The sequence below is a fragment of the Hypanus sabinus genome, chromosome 13, assembly GCF_030144855.1.
Source record: "Hypanus sabinus isolate sHypSab1 chromosome 13, sHypSab1.hap1, whole genome shotgun sequence".
Lineage (NCBI taxonomy): Eukaryota > Metazoa > Chordata > Chondrichthyes > Myliobatiformes > Dasyatidae > Hypanus > Hypanus sabinus.
The window spans coordinates 20,580,393-20,594,789 of NC_082718.1; the positions used below are offsets into that span (position 1 = coordinate 20,580,393).

A 14,397-nucleotide genomic window follows, 5' to 3' on the forward strand; every position below is an offset into this window, starting at 1 on the left:
TAGCTGTGTGGAACGAGCTTCCAGTAGAAGTGGTAGAGGCAGGTTTGATTTTGTCATTTAAAAAAAATTGGATAGGTATATGGACAGGAAAGGAATGGAGGGTTATGGGCTGAGTGCAGGTCAGCAGGACTAGGTGAGTGTAAGTGTTCAGCACGGACTAGAAGGGCCAAGATGGCCTGTTTCCGTGCTGTAATTGTTATATGGCTATACATTACATATAGAGCTAAGACATGATCACACAGGAATAGAAAACTCACCCAAGAAAAAGACCGGAATTTGGAATTAACTTTAAAAACTAACTAAACCAATGTTGTTCTGATGACTCCTTCCCCTACTCAGGAAATACAAGATGCTAATTACAGAGCCCTTAGCAGGAAAGCAGGTGTCATAGCAGTACAGGTGGCTGCAGAGCAGTAAGAAATGCAATGCATAGAATGACTTCACAACAGGACTCCGTGTCCACTAAGATTTTTGACAGCTAACTATTATGATATGTATTAGATATCCCACTGGCCAGACAACACAATCACAGCTCATCTCTGGTTAACTCCTGTGGGGAAGCTATTGAGACTGTAGAAAGTGCCTCTACTCTCAATGGAAAATTTTCCCCTCTTTGATTCAAGATTGCCATTTATTTATTCTGGATCACCCACTATGAAAGAAGAGCAATTTCAAACCACTTCAGCTTAACAGGACATCTATAAACGACAGCGCAAGCAAAATCATCACATATTCTTAGAGAAAGCAGAACAGGAGGCAAGTTTGTTGATTAAGTGGATATTTCAGAAAAATAGTTATCTGGTTAATGATTAATTTTGTTCTTCAAACTGCTCAACACACTGAAGTAGCCATCTTGAAATCTGATTTCCAAGTTCTTTTTGGATTGGCTGAGAATATTGAGAATCTCTTAATCAGTTCTCCTTTGATGTTGAGAGCGTCCTGAAGTTTGACAAAACAGACTAAGAGCTTCCAAATGTTTACTGATACTTGGCCTTCGATACTCATAGTAATAATACTTTTATTAGGTACACCTGCTCGTTAATGACAAATATCAAATCAGCCAATCATGTGGCAGCAACTCAGTGCGTAAAAGTATGCCGACATGGTCAAGAGATTCAGTTATTGTTCAGACCAAAAATCAGAATGAGGAAGAAATGTGATCTAAGTGACTTTGATGGTAGAATGATTGTTGGTGCCAGATGGGGTGGTTTGAGTTTCTCAGAAACTCCTGGAAGGCAAGAATAATTCAAATAACCATGCATTGCAACAGTGGTGCACAGAAGAGCATCTCTGAACACACAACATGACCAACCTTGCAATGGTTGGGCTGCAGCAGCAGAAGACCACAAACAAACTTAGTGGCTACTTTAGTAGCTACAGGGGGTACTTAAGTATATATACATTTAGAATTTAAAAAAAGTGGCTGGAAACACCCAGCAGACAGGTAGCATCTGGGAAAAGATAACTAAAGTTAACATTTCAGGTTGAGGACTCTTCATCAAGCTGGAAAAGAGAGATGTAAAAAGTTTTCAAAAAAGCAACAGAATGATTGATTTGGACAAAAGAAATGTGATTGGGACAGGCTAGGTGTGAACGTAGAGGCCAGAACTGCAGAAGAATAGGAGTACAATACAGCTCGTTGCCTTTCAAGTATGATCTACCATTTAGCATGATTATGGATGACCATCTACATTCTGTGCTCTGTTTCAACTCCTGCATTTTCCAAGATCCCTCTAGCCCAGGGGTTCCCCACATTTTCTATCCCATGGACCAATACCATTAAGCAAAGGGGCTGTGGATCCCAGGTTGGGAACCCCTGCTCTAGCCCTAGCAAACTATCCAAGTCCTGATGAATGGTCTCAACCTGACATCTGCTCTACATCCTTTCCATGGACGCTGCCAGACCTGCTGAGTTCCTCCAGCATTCTGTCTGTGTTACTCTAGATTTCCAGCATCTGCGGAAACTCGTGTTTAAAAAATTATCCAAGTTCTTCTTGAATACATTTAATGACTTGGCTTCTGCCACTTTCTGCTAGAGAGATTTCACAGATTCACATTTTCATATGGAAAATAATTATCCTCCTCTCAGTCGTAATTGCCTTATTCCTTATCCTTAAACCATGATTCCTAATGCTGGACTCCACCGGGAATATTTATCCTGCATACAATTTGTTTAGTCATGTTTGAATTTTGCAGGGTTCTGTGACATCCCCTTTTCATTCTTCTAAACTCTAATGAAAATCTCACTCCTTACATCAGATCCCACTTCCATAACCTGTCCAAACCATCTGGAACTTCTCTACATCCTCCAGATTTCTCATGCAGATTTGTGTCACCTGGAGATTTGGATACATCATATTTAGTTCCCTCACCCACCCAAATCATCAATATAGATTCAGTGGCCATTTTTTTTGGTACTCCAGCTCATTAATGCAAGTATCCAATCAGTCAAACACTTGGCAGCAACTCAGTGCATTAAATCATACGGAGATGGTCAGGGGATTCAATGGCTCACACCAAACATTAGAATGAGGAAGACATGTGATTTAAATTACTTTGATCGTGAAATGATTGTTGGTACCAGATGGGGTGGTTTGAGTATCTCAGAAACTGCTGATCTCCTGGAATTTTCACACACAGCAATCTCAAGAATTTACAGAGAATGGTGCAAAAAAAACAGAATAGAAATCCAGTGAAATCCCATTATGATAGTAACCTCCCTGTTTGCTGGAGAAATTGTGGAAATGAAAATGCAAACCATCATATTTTCTGGAAATGCCCTGTTATCAAAGACTATTGGAGTGGGATACACAAAGCCCTACAAGATGTCTTTAAATGTGAAATACTCTTGGAAAGACCATATATTTTGGGTATATACCTCAAGAATGGTTGAAAAGAGATAAATATTTAATGAATATACTGCTGGTGGCTGGTAAAAAGACTCTTACTAGGAAATGGTTATCACAGGAGAGCCCAACCTTAAATGCATGGATGGAAATTACAATGGACATTTATAAAATGGAGAAGATAACAGCATCTATTAATCATAAGTTGGAACAACTTGATTCATACTGGGGAAAATGGTTTAACTAAACACCTCATAGGTCTGATTTTATCCTCAAATCAATATGTTGTAAAAATAGATCACTCCCCACTTGTACATAGTTTTCTCCTTTCACTTGTTCGTTCTTTCCTCTCTTTTCTATAAGTGTATACCTCAAATATTATGTGGAGATTTGGGGCATATACGACTATGATATACATACAATATCTGAAATACATCTTACAGAAATGTTTGTTTGATGAATAAAAAATAAATTACAAAACAAACAAAAATCCAGTGAGCGGCAGTTCTGTAAACAAAAACATCTTTTTAATAAGAGGAATCAGAGGAGAATGGCCAGATTAGTTCAATCTGACAGGAAGACAATAGTCACTCAAACAACCTCACATTACAACAGTGGTGTGCTGAAGAGCATCTCTGAATGCACAACACGTCAAACCATGACATAGATGAGCTACAGCAGTAGAAGACTGCAAATACACACTCAGCGGCCACTGTGTATATCCTGAATAGCTAATGGCCAGCACTGATCCCTGTACTTACTGATTCCTGTCAAACAACCAGTTCTCTATCCAGACACCACTTTACCTCCAATCCCTGTTCTATAATTTTGCATGTTAATCTTGAATCATTTTGGCTTTCTAAAAAAAAAAAATTGTTCAGAGCAGGGCAGGCTACTTGAATAGAGAGGAGAACGAAACCAATATATGATTCACATCTGAAATTGACTCTTAAGCAGGCAGGAAAACCTTGGACATTTGCAGATTTTTAGATGTTTCAGGTTAAGAGAATTAGTTGTGAGCAAAGTAAATACAAAAATACTTTGCTCCTACTTCACCCTCCCACTATGAGCTTCTCTTCTCCAAACATTGTGGGCTTATTTCATTATTCTCCATTCTTTTTCCTAGGTATATGAATGATAGTTTCTTCATCTATCCTATGGTCTAAAAGGTCCACTTTACCAATGTGAGCAACAGAGGGCCACCAGCAACACCTGATCAGTGCTTGGCAGAGTTGAATTTAAATGAAGTCATCTTTATTTTGCAATGCAAAAGTCCTCGATATTTTTTGGCTTCCTTAATTTCATTGAAGTTTAATGGGAAACGCATTCTATTTTTCTGCTTAAATTCGTGCCTATACTATTTATTTTCTTACTTCTATTGCCTGACCCATCCATAATCAGAAACAAAATACTGCTCCTACTAGAAGTCTAGAATGTGAACAGAAAACGCTCAACATATTCAGCTCTGATGAAGCTCTATTGCTTTTAGTCCTTTGTTATTTAACCTGATGAGTATTTCCATTCCAATCTATAATCACTTCATAAGAATGCTTAAGATGTCATGCCATCTCTTTACGGCCAACTGAAAACTGGAATAAAGCACCTTTTTTTTTATTACTGATCCAGACAAAAGCTATTTTGTTCCAGCACTTGTTATGAAGAAGAAGAAAGCCCTTAACTCCGAGTAGAGTCATTGGGACGCCATCGTGACAGTGTTTTCTTTTCTTTTTTTTAAAAAAGCAGGTTTGTGTTTTTACGAGGCTGAGTTGCTAGCTCGACACTCAACCCAGCACGTATGGAAAGCCAGCTGGATTTGAACTCGGGAGCCTTCGCTCCAAAGTCCAGCGCTGATGCCAGTACGCCACCAGCCAGCCACCTGTTAAGAGAGACACCTACAAACAATTAAGGAGGTTCAATAGGTTGAGCAAACAACCATAGAGAGACTGCAAACTTAAGGTTTGCCGATTCATTATGAACTTGCAATGTAAGACTGACACTGTCAAATCTCAGTCAGTCAGTCAAATCTCTGCTAATATGGAAGCCTGCCATCTCACTTTCCAAGCTCAACAACTGAGTAATCCACACAAGGTTCAGATAAGCCTGCTCTGACATGCATCTGCCTTCTCGTTCTCCTCTGCTTGCCTGTAGGTTAGGAATGTCTGAATGCATGATTACAACGAACATGCTGAGTGCATTCACCGATATCTGCAAAGAAAAAGGGAAAATTGACATTCTGAGAGCTGTCTCTTTGTTATAATTCTGATGCAGCACTGAAGAGGGGCCTACTGCACAAATGCTAATTTTCTCCGTTCACATGCTCAACAGAAGCTGTTGTATATTGTCTGATTACATTTCAAATGTGCAGTTTGCTTTCAATGTACTGGTATAATAAAATTCAGTCATTATATTACTAAATCAGATGTACCCATATCTCAGGAATAATATTTCTGCACCCAAAATCAAATTTAGAGACTCAGGGTTTTAATACAAAATATTTCAATACACAAGAGCGCTTCAGAATTCAACTTTAAAAGTGCCCATAAAAGATAAAAGGGAAAAATATCTGTGAAATGTAACTGATACCTGATTACAACAGACTTCCATTAACTCATAAAAATGTAAGTTTTCTGAGCGACACAGAAACCAACTCAAAGAAATAACGAGCTCCCTCAGGGTGGACACAGATTGTGCATTCATGTCACTGGTTCACATCCATGCTTCAATTTTTATTGATGGCCTGAAACTACAGCTCAAAAGTCACTTGATTTATGCAAAACTAGCAGCAATTAGATTCAAGATCGCTTAATATCACTTTCTGGACAGAAGTACAAGGAGAATAAAATAATTGTTACCCTGGAACGGATGCAGCACCAAAAACAAAAATCACAGAAGATACAGAACACAATAATAATAAACAAACAATAAACATAAATACAATCAATGTATGTAAGCTATCTTGTGTATGTCCAGAAAGTCACCCAAGTTCTACATAAGGCGACTGATGGAAAATAATAAGGTGGTGGTGCAGTTTGTGGGTGGATCAGCCTTTCCGCCATTGTGCCATGGAAGTTTAAGACTTGTGTATAAAAATGCAAGTTCCAAACATTTGAACAGCTAATTGACTGCTTTCCTGATTATGCTCCAAGGTTAAAATAAGGAACATGTAACACCACGGTCCTGAAAAACATCGTCTCATTTTTACTATGCACCGTACCAGCAGTTATGGTCGAAATGACAATAAAAGTGACTTGGCTTGGAGTCTACTGGTGCAGTTGAACTTCAACCTCAATAGGAGCTGTGGCATATTTTCAGCATTCTGTGAACTTGCTTTAGATGTACTGTGCTGCTTTCTATTTGTGCTGACTGATCAAAACTCAGGTAACAGATCACTAATTGTGTTGGGAATAACAGTCTTTCCACCCAAAATTACCTATTTTGCAACAGGTACCAATAAGAGATCAGAATTAATTTAAACCTAAATTTCTGAGACAAAAAAAAACTTTCAAATCTCTTTACTGTTCTTCAACATTGGAGAGCAGATGGTCACAATAGGTTAAAGTGTAGAAACAAAGAACTGTCCTTTTCTATTTGAATGGAGAAGGACTAGTGAAAGGTAGAACGTTGATGTAATTATATTTATTTAATTAGATCGATTTAAATATATTTCATTGTTTCAAAAATATTCAGAGTATATTTAATTGTTAACAGCTCTTTAATGTTTGTGAATGTTAGAAGCATTTGAGCTCGGAGATACATTTTCTCCAGTTTTTAAAATAGATGTGTACACCACATATTTATGTATATATCTTGTACGTTGTCAAAACAAAACATTGAGTTGTGCAATATTCTTTTGTAAGTGGATCACTGAATGACATTTGAAACTTTTGTAAACATGAGGAAATCTGCATTTCTGCTTAAATTCTTTGCATTATTTTTCATGCCTTGGTCTAATTGTGTACCAAGTTGTTACTATGGAAAACACTCCAGCTACTGCAAACACGTCATGGTGCTTTTATATAACAAAACTGTGAAGTCAGCAATGAAGTCTCCTGTACTCACCTTCAGTGCCTTCACTTTGTTGCTGAGCAGTTTTTCTATTTCTCTGGCTGCACTTTCCACTAACTGCCGTGCGTTGTTAGTTTCAACAGTGTAATACTGTCTGTTTTTCAAGTAAATCTGCAAGGAAATTATGAAAGCCACTCAGTGTAATCACCCCTTGGCTTGATAAAGTTGCACTGATGTAAAAGTGTGGAAAAGCACATGCAACAGTGAAGTTTATATACCTATAGAGCTTGTATACAGCTTAAAAGTCAGTACCATCAGGGTAATATCCCATGATAGACATCTCCTCATTGTTTCACATACATTAAAGATACTTTGAATATGTTGAGGATATTTCCTCAAACACTTCCATCTATACTTCCACTTTTCCTTGTGACGTATAGGAGACCGTTTCAACACATCAAGTCTATGCTTGCTCACACAGCAATAAATTCCTCTGCTCATCTTTCCTAAACCCATTTGGCCCACATTCCCCCAGACTGGACCACTCACCTCAACATGGGGCAAGTAATTTACAGTGACCAATTAACCTGCACACCTTCCATATGTAGGAGGAAGCCAGACCACCCTGGGAGAACACATGAGCTCCACCCACATGGCACTGGAGGCGAGGACTGCACCTGTTTGGCAGTCACTCCACTCACTATATTGTCCCACAGACCTGAAGTTTGTATTTTCACAGTTTGAGAGTCTTTATTTCCGGAGATCAGTGTACATATGCCTTGAATATTTCTATTGATCAGCCGGCCATTCATGCAGATGAAGTTACAGAAAGGGCTCAGGCGGAATCTTACACGTGTGCTTTGTGCGATCCTTCATCCATCAATATCAGTAGCAAAAGATGCAAACATTATTTTAAAAATAACCAGGTATTGCTGCTTTTGCAACAAAATATATTAACGGTTGTAAACAATGATTGTTACTTGAAGGCTTTCACACTTTTATTTGAATGAGTCACACGACTATCCTCTGACATACAATAATGTCTACATGAGGGACTGAGGTCTGTCCAGAAAGCACCTTTGCAGAATGGCACATATTTTGTATCTACATACTTCAAATGACTTACTTAGACCATAAGACATAGGAGCACTTTTAGGCCACTCAGCCTATCCAGTTTACTCTGTCATTCAATCCATGGCCGATTTATTATCCCATTCTCCTGCCTCCTTTCCTTAACCTTTGACACCTTTACTAATCGAAAAACTTAACTATTTCCACTTTAAATGCACCCAATGACTTGGCCTCCACAGCCATCTCTAGCAATTAAATCCACAGATTCACCACCCTTTGGCTAAAGAAATTCCCCCTCATCTGGTCTAAAGGGATGTCCTTGTATTCTGAGGTGGTGCCTCCTGGTTCTGGATTGTCCCACTATTTGAAGCATCCTCTCCACGTCCCGTCTATCTGGGCCTTTCAATAGTCGGCAAGTTAAAATCCGTCAAAGAGTGTCAGCATTCCAACTGTATTTGCAGATCAGGCATACAAGAATTATTTTAGGAGATTAGAGAGGTAGAACTGGAGATGGTAATCAAGATGTGTGATTAACTGCACTGCGGGCACTATGCCAACTTTATGTTGCCTACTCGTCAAGTTAATTGTTTGCATGGAAGCAGTTCCTATCCTATCATCAGTAGGGAAAGTTATAAATGGGTATTATATTGTAGGCACTGAAGGTGAACCAAAACACGGTGGACACAATACGAATGTTATTACTTCAACATTCATCAGGGTGCACCATTCATGTCAATGTCTGAGTGGTGCAGTTGAACTCAGCCTGCTCTCTTGTAGTCTCAGCTTATTGCCGCCAGAGTTAGCAAAATTGCAAACTCCAAAAGTAGTAAACCAGTAATGAGCCTTTAGCAACAGATGATCTATATGATCAACGATGGTGGAGGTCTTTATGCCCTTGAACACACAAGCATAGTTTGAGGGGAGAAGCTAAAATCACAGTATTACAATGGAGTAAAGGGAATTAGAGGAATGGGAGAGAAGCAGGCCAAAGTTGAATGGAAGGGAACACTAGCAGGAATGACAGCAAAAGCTGGAGTTTCTGGGAAAAATTTGGAAGGCATGGGATAGATACGTCCCAAAGGAGTAGTAGTATTCTAAAGGCAGGTGATGCAACAAGGGAAATCAAAGTTACCATAAAAGCAAAAGAGTAGGCATATCAGACAGCAAAAACGAGTGGGAAGTTAGGGAATTGAGAAGGTTTAACACCAACAGAAGGCATTTAAAAATGCAGCAAAGAGAGAAAAGGTGAAATATGAAAGCAAGCTAGTCAGTAGTACAAGAGGATACCAAACATTTTTCACATATAAAGAATAAAAGTGAGGTGAGAGTAGATATTGGACCTTTGAAAATGACGTTGGAGTAATGGGGGGGGAGGGGAGAGACAAGGAAATGGCAGACAAACTTAATCAGTAATTTGCATCAGTCTTCACTGTTGAAGACAACAGCAGTATGCCAGAAATTTGGGGGTGTCAGGGGCAGAAGTGAGTGAAGATGATCTTACTAATGAGAATGTGCTTGGGAAGCTGAAAGGTCTGAAGGTGGGTAAGTCACCTGGACCAGATGGACTACACCCTATGGTTCTGAAAGGGGTAGCTGAAGAGATTGTGGAGGCATTACTTGTGATCTTTCAAGGATCACTAAATACTAGAATGGTTCCGGATGACTGGAAAATTGCAAATGTCACAGGAAATTGTAAGCCAGTCAGTCTGACTTCAGTGGTTGGTAAGATGGTGGAGTCATTTATCAAGGATGAGGTTTCAGGGTACTCAGAGGAACATGATAAAACAGGCCTAAACCTGAATTGTTTCCTTAAGGGGAAATCTTGTGTGACAAATCTGTTGGAATTCTTGAGAAAATAACAGAGCACAGACAAAGGAGAGTCAGTGGATGCTGCTTACGTGGCCTTCGACAAAGTGGGCCACACGAGGCTGCTAAGCAAGAGCCCGTGGTATTAGAGGAAAGATACTACCATGGATAGAAGTTTGGATGACTGGCAGAAAGCAGAGTAGGAATAAAGAGAGCCTTTTCTGCTTGGATTCTGGTGACTAATCATGTTCCACAGGGGTCGGTGTTGGGACTGCTTCTGTTCACATTATATGTCGATGATTTGGATGTCGGAATTAATAGCTTTGTGACCAAGATTGTGGGCAATATGAAAACCGGTAGAGGAGCAGGTAGCTGAGGAAGCAATGTGCCTGCAGAAGGACTTAGATTATTTAATCCCCACAAAATGCTGGAGGAACTCAGCAGGCCAGGGAACATCTATGGGAAAAAGTAAACAGTCATCAGGAACTGGTGAAGGGTCTCAGCCAGAAACATCGACTGGACTCTTTTCCATTAATGCTGCCTGACTTGCTGAGTTCCTCCAGCATTGTGTGCACAATAGTTTGATTTGATCTGCAGATTTCCTCTTGCTTGTGTTAGGCAGATCAGGTGAATGGAGAAAGTGGCAGACGGAACATAGTGTAGGGAATTGTATGGTCATGCACTTTGGTAGAACGTGCACACTATTTTCTAAACAAGGAGAAAATTCAGAAATCAGACATGCAAAGACATCTTGGAGTCCTCATGCAGGATTCTCTAAAGTTAACTTACAGGTTAAGTCGATGGTAAGGAACGCAAATGCAATGTTGGCATTCACTTCCAAAGAATGTAAAAGGTGAGTTAGTGGTAAATCTGTGGAATTTATTGCCGTAGGTGGCTTTTGAGGCCAAGTCATTAAGTACATTTTAGGCAATGTTGGAATGGCAGAGCAGACATGAGGGGCCAAATGGCCTAATTCTGCTCCTATGCCTTATGGTCTTCACACACAAAAATGAAAGGTTGGCCCCACCTGGAAGTCCAAAATGACTGTACTCGAGTCATATCAGTGTTGCCTGCCAATCAGTGTGGAGATGTTAAGTGCACGTGTACTAACCCAGTGCAATATGTGCCTTTCAGAAAGAAACAAGTGTGTGTAACTATATACTTTATTTTCAAGCCCATAGATATAGATGTCACCCAGCTTAATTTCACCATCCCTCCCCCAATTTTCAAGTCCCAGGACTTCGAATACATGATAAAACTTTGAAAACACAAATTCAGTTTCTTGGTGAATAGCAAGCAGCCCTTTATTATCAGAAGCACACTGCCTGATGCACCCAATAACATGCTAAGCTCGCTAAAGGGGTACAGTGCAAGAATTTCTCATCGTCATCCTACCTGTTCCAGCTGATCAATTCCACTGGAACTGCGGACCAACTTCACAAGGTCCTCCTTCATCTTCTCCGCCCATGACCGAATGCTGCAAGACAAAGAGATCTCTTACATTCATGGATTGTGGCTTCATCTGTCAGTACCACAAAAAAAAAAAGGATAGTTTGTCTTCACAGAATCACCTTGCTTGGTTTAATTGTGTTAATGGGATTCATTTTTGTCCCAGCTTTTCGTAGAGATGGAATTTTAAATATTAGCAGTCATCCTCAAGATTGGTGAGGTTTGCTTTTCCTCATTTAGTTCTCTTGTATGAACTTTTCACAAACTGGAGATCGGAATGTCAAACTGCTGCAGATGTTAGGTGATCTGAAGTTTCAGATTGGAAACCATTTTGTTGAAAGTTGGTCAAAAAGAGATGAAATCCTAATTAGCTGCAGTCTAACTGAAAGGTGTGGCAGATACAAGGCTCACATATTCTATACCTATATTCCAACATAATCGTCTGTTGCTGTATTGAATTCTAAGGGTCTTTTATCATGAAAAGCACTGGCGTAGACAGCACAGAAGGCTGGCAAGGAATACAGTGGGATATAGCTCAGTTGTAGGTAAGAGCAGAGAAATGTTAGATGGCGTTTAACCTGGTCAAATGTGAAATGTGAAGAAACAGTATTGCACCCTTACATTAAGGGCAACACATACAACAAGCTGGAGGAACTCAGCAGGTTGAGCAGCATCCATGGAAACGGACAGCCAACATTTCAGGCCGAGACCCTTCGTCAGGACTGAAGAGGGAGGGGGCAGGGGCCCTATAAAGAAGGTGGGGGGGGTGGGTGGGGAGAAGGCTGGTAGGTGCCAGGTGAAAAACCAGTAAGAGGAAAATCAAGAGATGGAGAAGGGGATGGGCAGGAAAGGTGAAGGAATGCAAGGGGAGAACACTATGGGTAGGCAGAACCATGAGGGAGGTGATAGGCAGCTGGAGGAGGAGGCAGAGTGAAACTGCGATGGGGGAAGGAATTACTGGAAGTTGGAGAATTCAATATTCATGCCAAGGGGCTGGAGACTACCCAGATGGTATACGAGGTGTTGCTCCTCCAGCCTGAGTTTGGCCTCATCATGGCAGTAGGGGAGGCCATGTACGGACATATCCAAATGGGAATGTGAAGCAGAGTTGAAGATTCTTGACAGTATTGATGAGCTGAGATAACTTGGGGTTCAAATTCATATCTCCGTGAAAGTGGCTATGCAGGTTGACAGGGTGATTAAGAAGTCATATGGCATGTTTGCCTTTATTAGTCAAGGCACTGAGCTCAAAAGCCGGGAAGTTAAGTTGCAGCTCTCTGAAACTCCAGCCAGGCCGCATCTGGGGTATTGCATACAGTCCTGGTTGCCCCATCATAGGAAGGAATTCGAGGCTTTGCTGAGGGTGCAGAAGAGCTTTACCAGGATGCTGCCTGGATTAGCGAGCATGAGAGGTTGGACAAATTTACATTGTTTTCTCTGGTTTTGCAGAGGCCAAGTGTAGATGTGATCAAGACTTGTAAGATTGTTAGAGGAATAGATAGGGTAGACAGACAGCAAACACAGGGAAATCTGCAGATGCTGGAAATTCAAACAACACACAAAATGCTGGTGGAACACAGCAGGCCAGGCAGCATTTATAGGGAGAAGCACCGTTGACGTTTCGGGCCGAGACCCTTCGTCAGGACCAACTGAAAGGAAAGATAGTAAGAGAATTGAATGTAGGAGGGGGAAGGGGGAAATGCGAAATAATAAAAGACCGGAGCGGATGGGATGAAGCTAAAAGCTGGAAAGGTGATTGGCAAAAGGGATACAGAGCTGGAGAAGGGAAAGGATCATGGGATGGGAGGCCTACGGAGAAGAAAAGGGGAGGACAGCACCAGGGGGAGGTGGAGAACGGGCAGAGTGATGTGCAGAGAGAGAGAAAAAAACTAAATATGTCAGGGATGGGGTAAGAAGTGGAGGAGGGGCATTTACAGAAGTTAGTGAAGTCAATGTTCATGCCATCAGGTTGGAGGCTACCCAGCCGGTATATAAGGTGTTGTTCTTTCAACCCGAGTGTGGCTTCATCTTGACAGTAGAGGAGGCCATGGTTAGAAATATCAGAATGGGAATGGGACGTGGAATTAAAATGTGTGGCCACTGGGAGATCCTGCTTTCTCTGGCGGACAGAGCGTAGGTGTTCAGTGAAATGGTCTCCCAGTCGCATAGGGAGCAATCCCTGTGGAAAGCAGAAGGGGGGGGGGAGAAAAGGGAAAGGTGTGCTTGGTAGTGGGATCCCGTTGGAGGTGGCGGAAGTTACGGAGAATTATACGTTGGACCTGGAGGCTGGTGGGGTGGTAGGTGAGAACAAGGGGAACCCTATCCCAAGTGTGGGGCGGGCAGATGTGCAGGAAATGGGAAGGATCGCTCCCTATGCGACTCCCTTGTCCACTCGTCCCCCCATCCTTCCTCACCGATCTCCCTCCTGGCACTTATCCTTGTAAACGGAACAAGTGCTACACCTGCCCTTACACTTCCTCCATCACCACCATTCTGGGCCCCAGACAGTCCTTCCAGGTGAGGCGACACTTCACCTGTGAGTCGGCTGGTGGGGTATACTGCGTCCGGTGCTCCCGGTGTGGCCTTTTATATATTGGTGAGACCCGACGCAGACTGGGAGACCGTTTCGCTGAACACCTATGCTCTGTCCGCCAGAGAAAGCAGGATCTCCCAGTGGCCACACATTTTAATTCCACGTCCTATTCCCATTCTGATATGTCTATCCATGGCCTCCTCTACTGTCAAAATGAATCCAAACTCAGGTTGGAGGAACAACACCTTATATACCGGCTGGGTAGCCTCCAACCTGATGGCATGAACATTGACTTCACTAACTTCTGTAAATACCCCTCCACTTCTTACCCCATCCCTGACATTTAGTGGTTTGTTTTTTTCTCTCTGCCCATCACTCTGCCTGTTTTCCATCTTCCTCTGGTGCTCCCCTCCCCCTTTCTTTCTCCCTAGGCCTCCCATCCCATGATCCTTTCCCTTCTCCAGATCCGTATCACTTTTGCCAGTCACCTTTCCAAGCTCTTAGCTTCATCCCACCCCCTCCGGTCTTCTCCTATCATTTTGCATTTCCCCCTTCCCCCTCCTACTTTCAATTCTCTTACTATCTTTCCTTTCAGTCAGTCCTGACGAAGGGTCTCGGCCCAAAATGTCGACAGTGCTTCTCCCTATAGATGCTGCCTGGCCTGCTGTGTTCCTCCAGCATTTTGTG

At 41.6% G+C, this 14,397-nt stretch overlaps 1 protein-coding gene across 1 annotated transcript in view; it reads right to left on the reverse strand.

Annotated features, from left to right (window-relative positions):
- Window positions 1-14,397, reverse strand: part of LOC132403692 (voltage-dependent calcium channel subunit alpha-2/delta-1) — a 728,052-nt gene that overhangs the window by 645,200 nt on the left and 68,455 nt on the right. The window contains exons 2-3 of the mRNA XM_059987267.1: window positions 11,124-11,205; window positions 6,906-7,022 (exon numbers count right to left, since the gene is read on the reverse strand). Coding sequence (XP_059843250.1) covers window positions 6,906-7,022; window positions 11,124-11,205 — 199 coding nt within the window. The remainder of the gene's footprint in view (window positions 1-6,905; window positions 7,023-11,123; window positions 11,206-14,397) is intronic.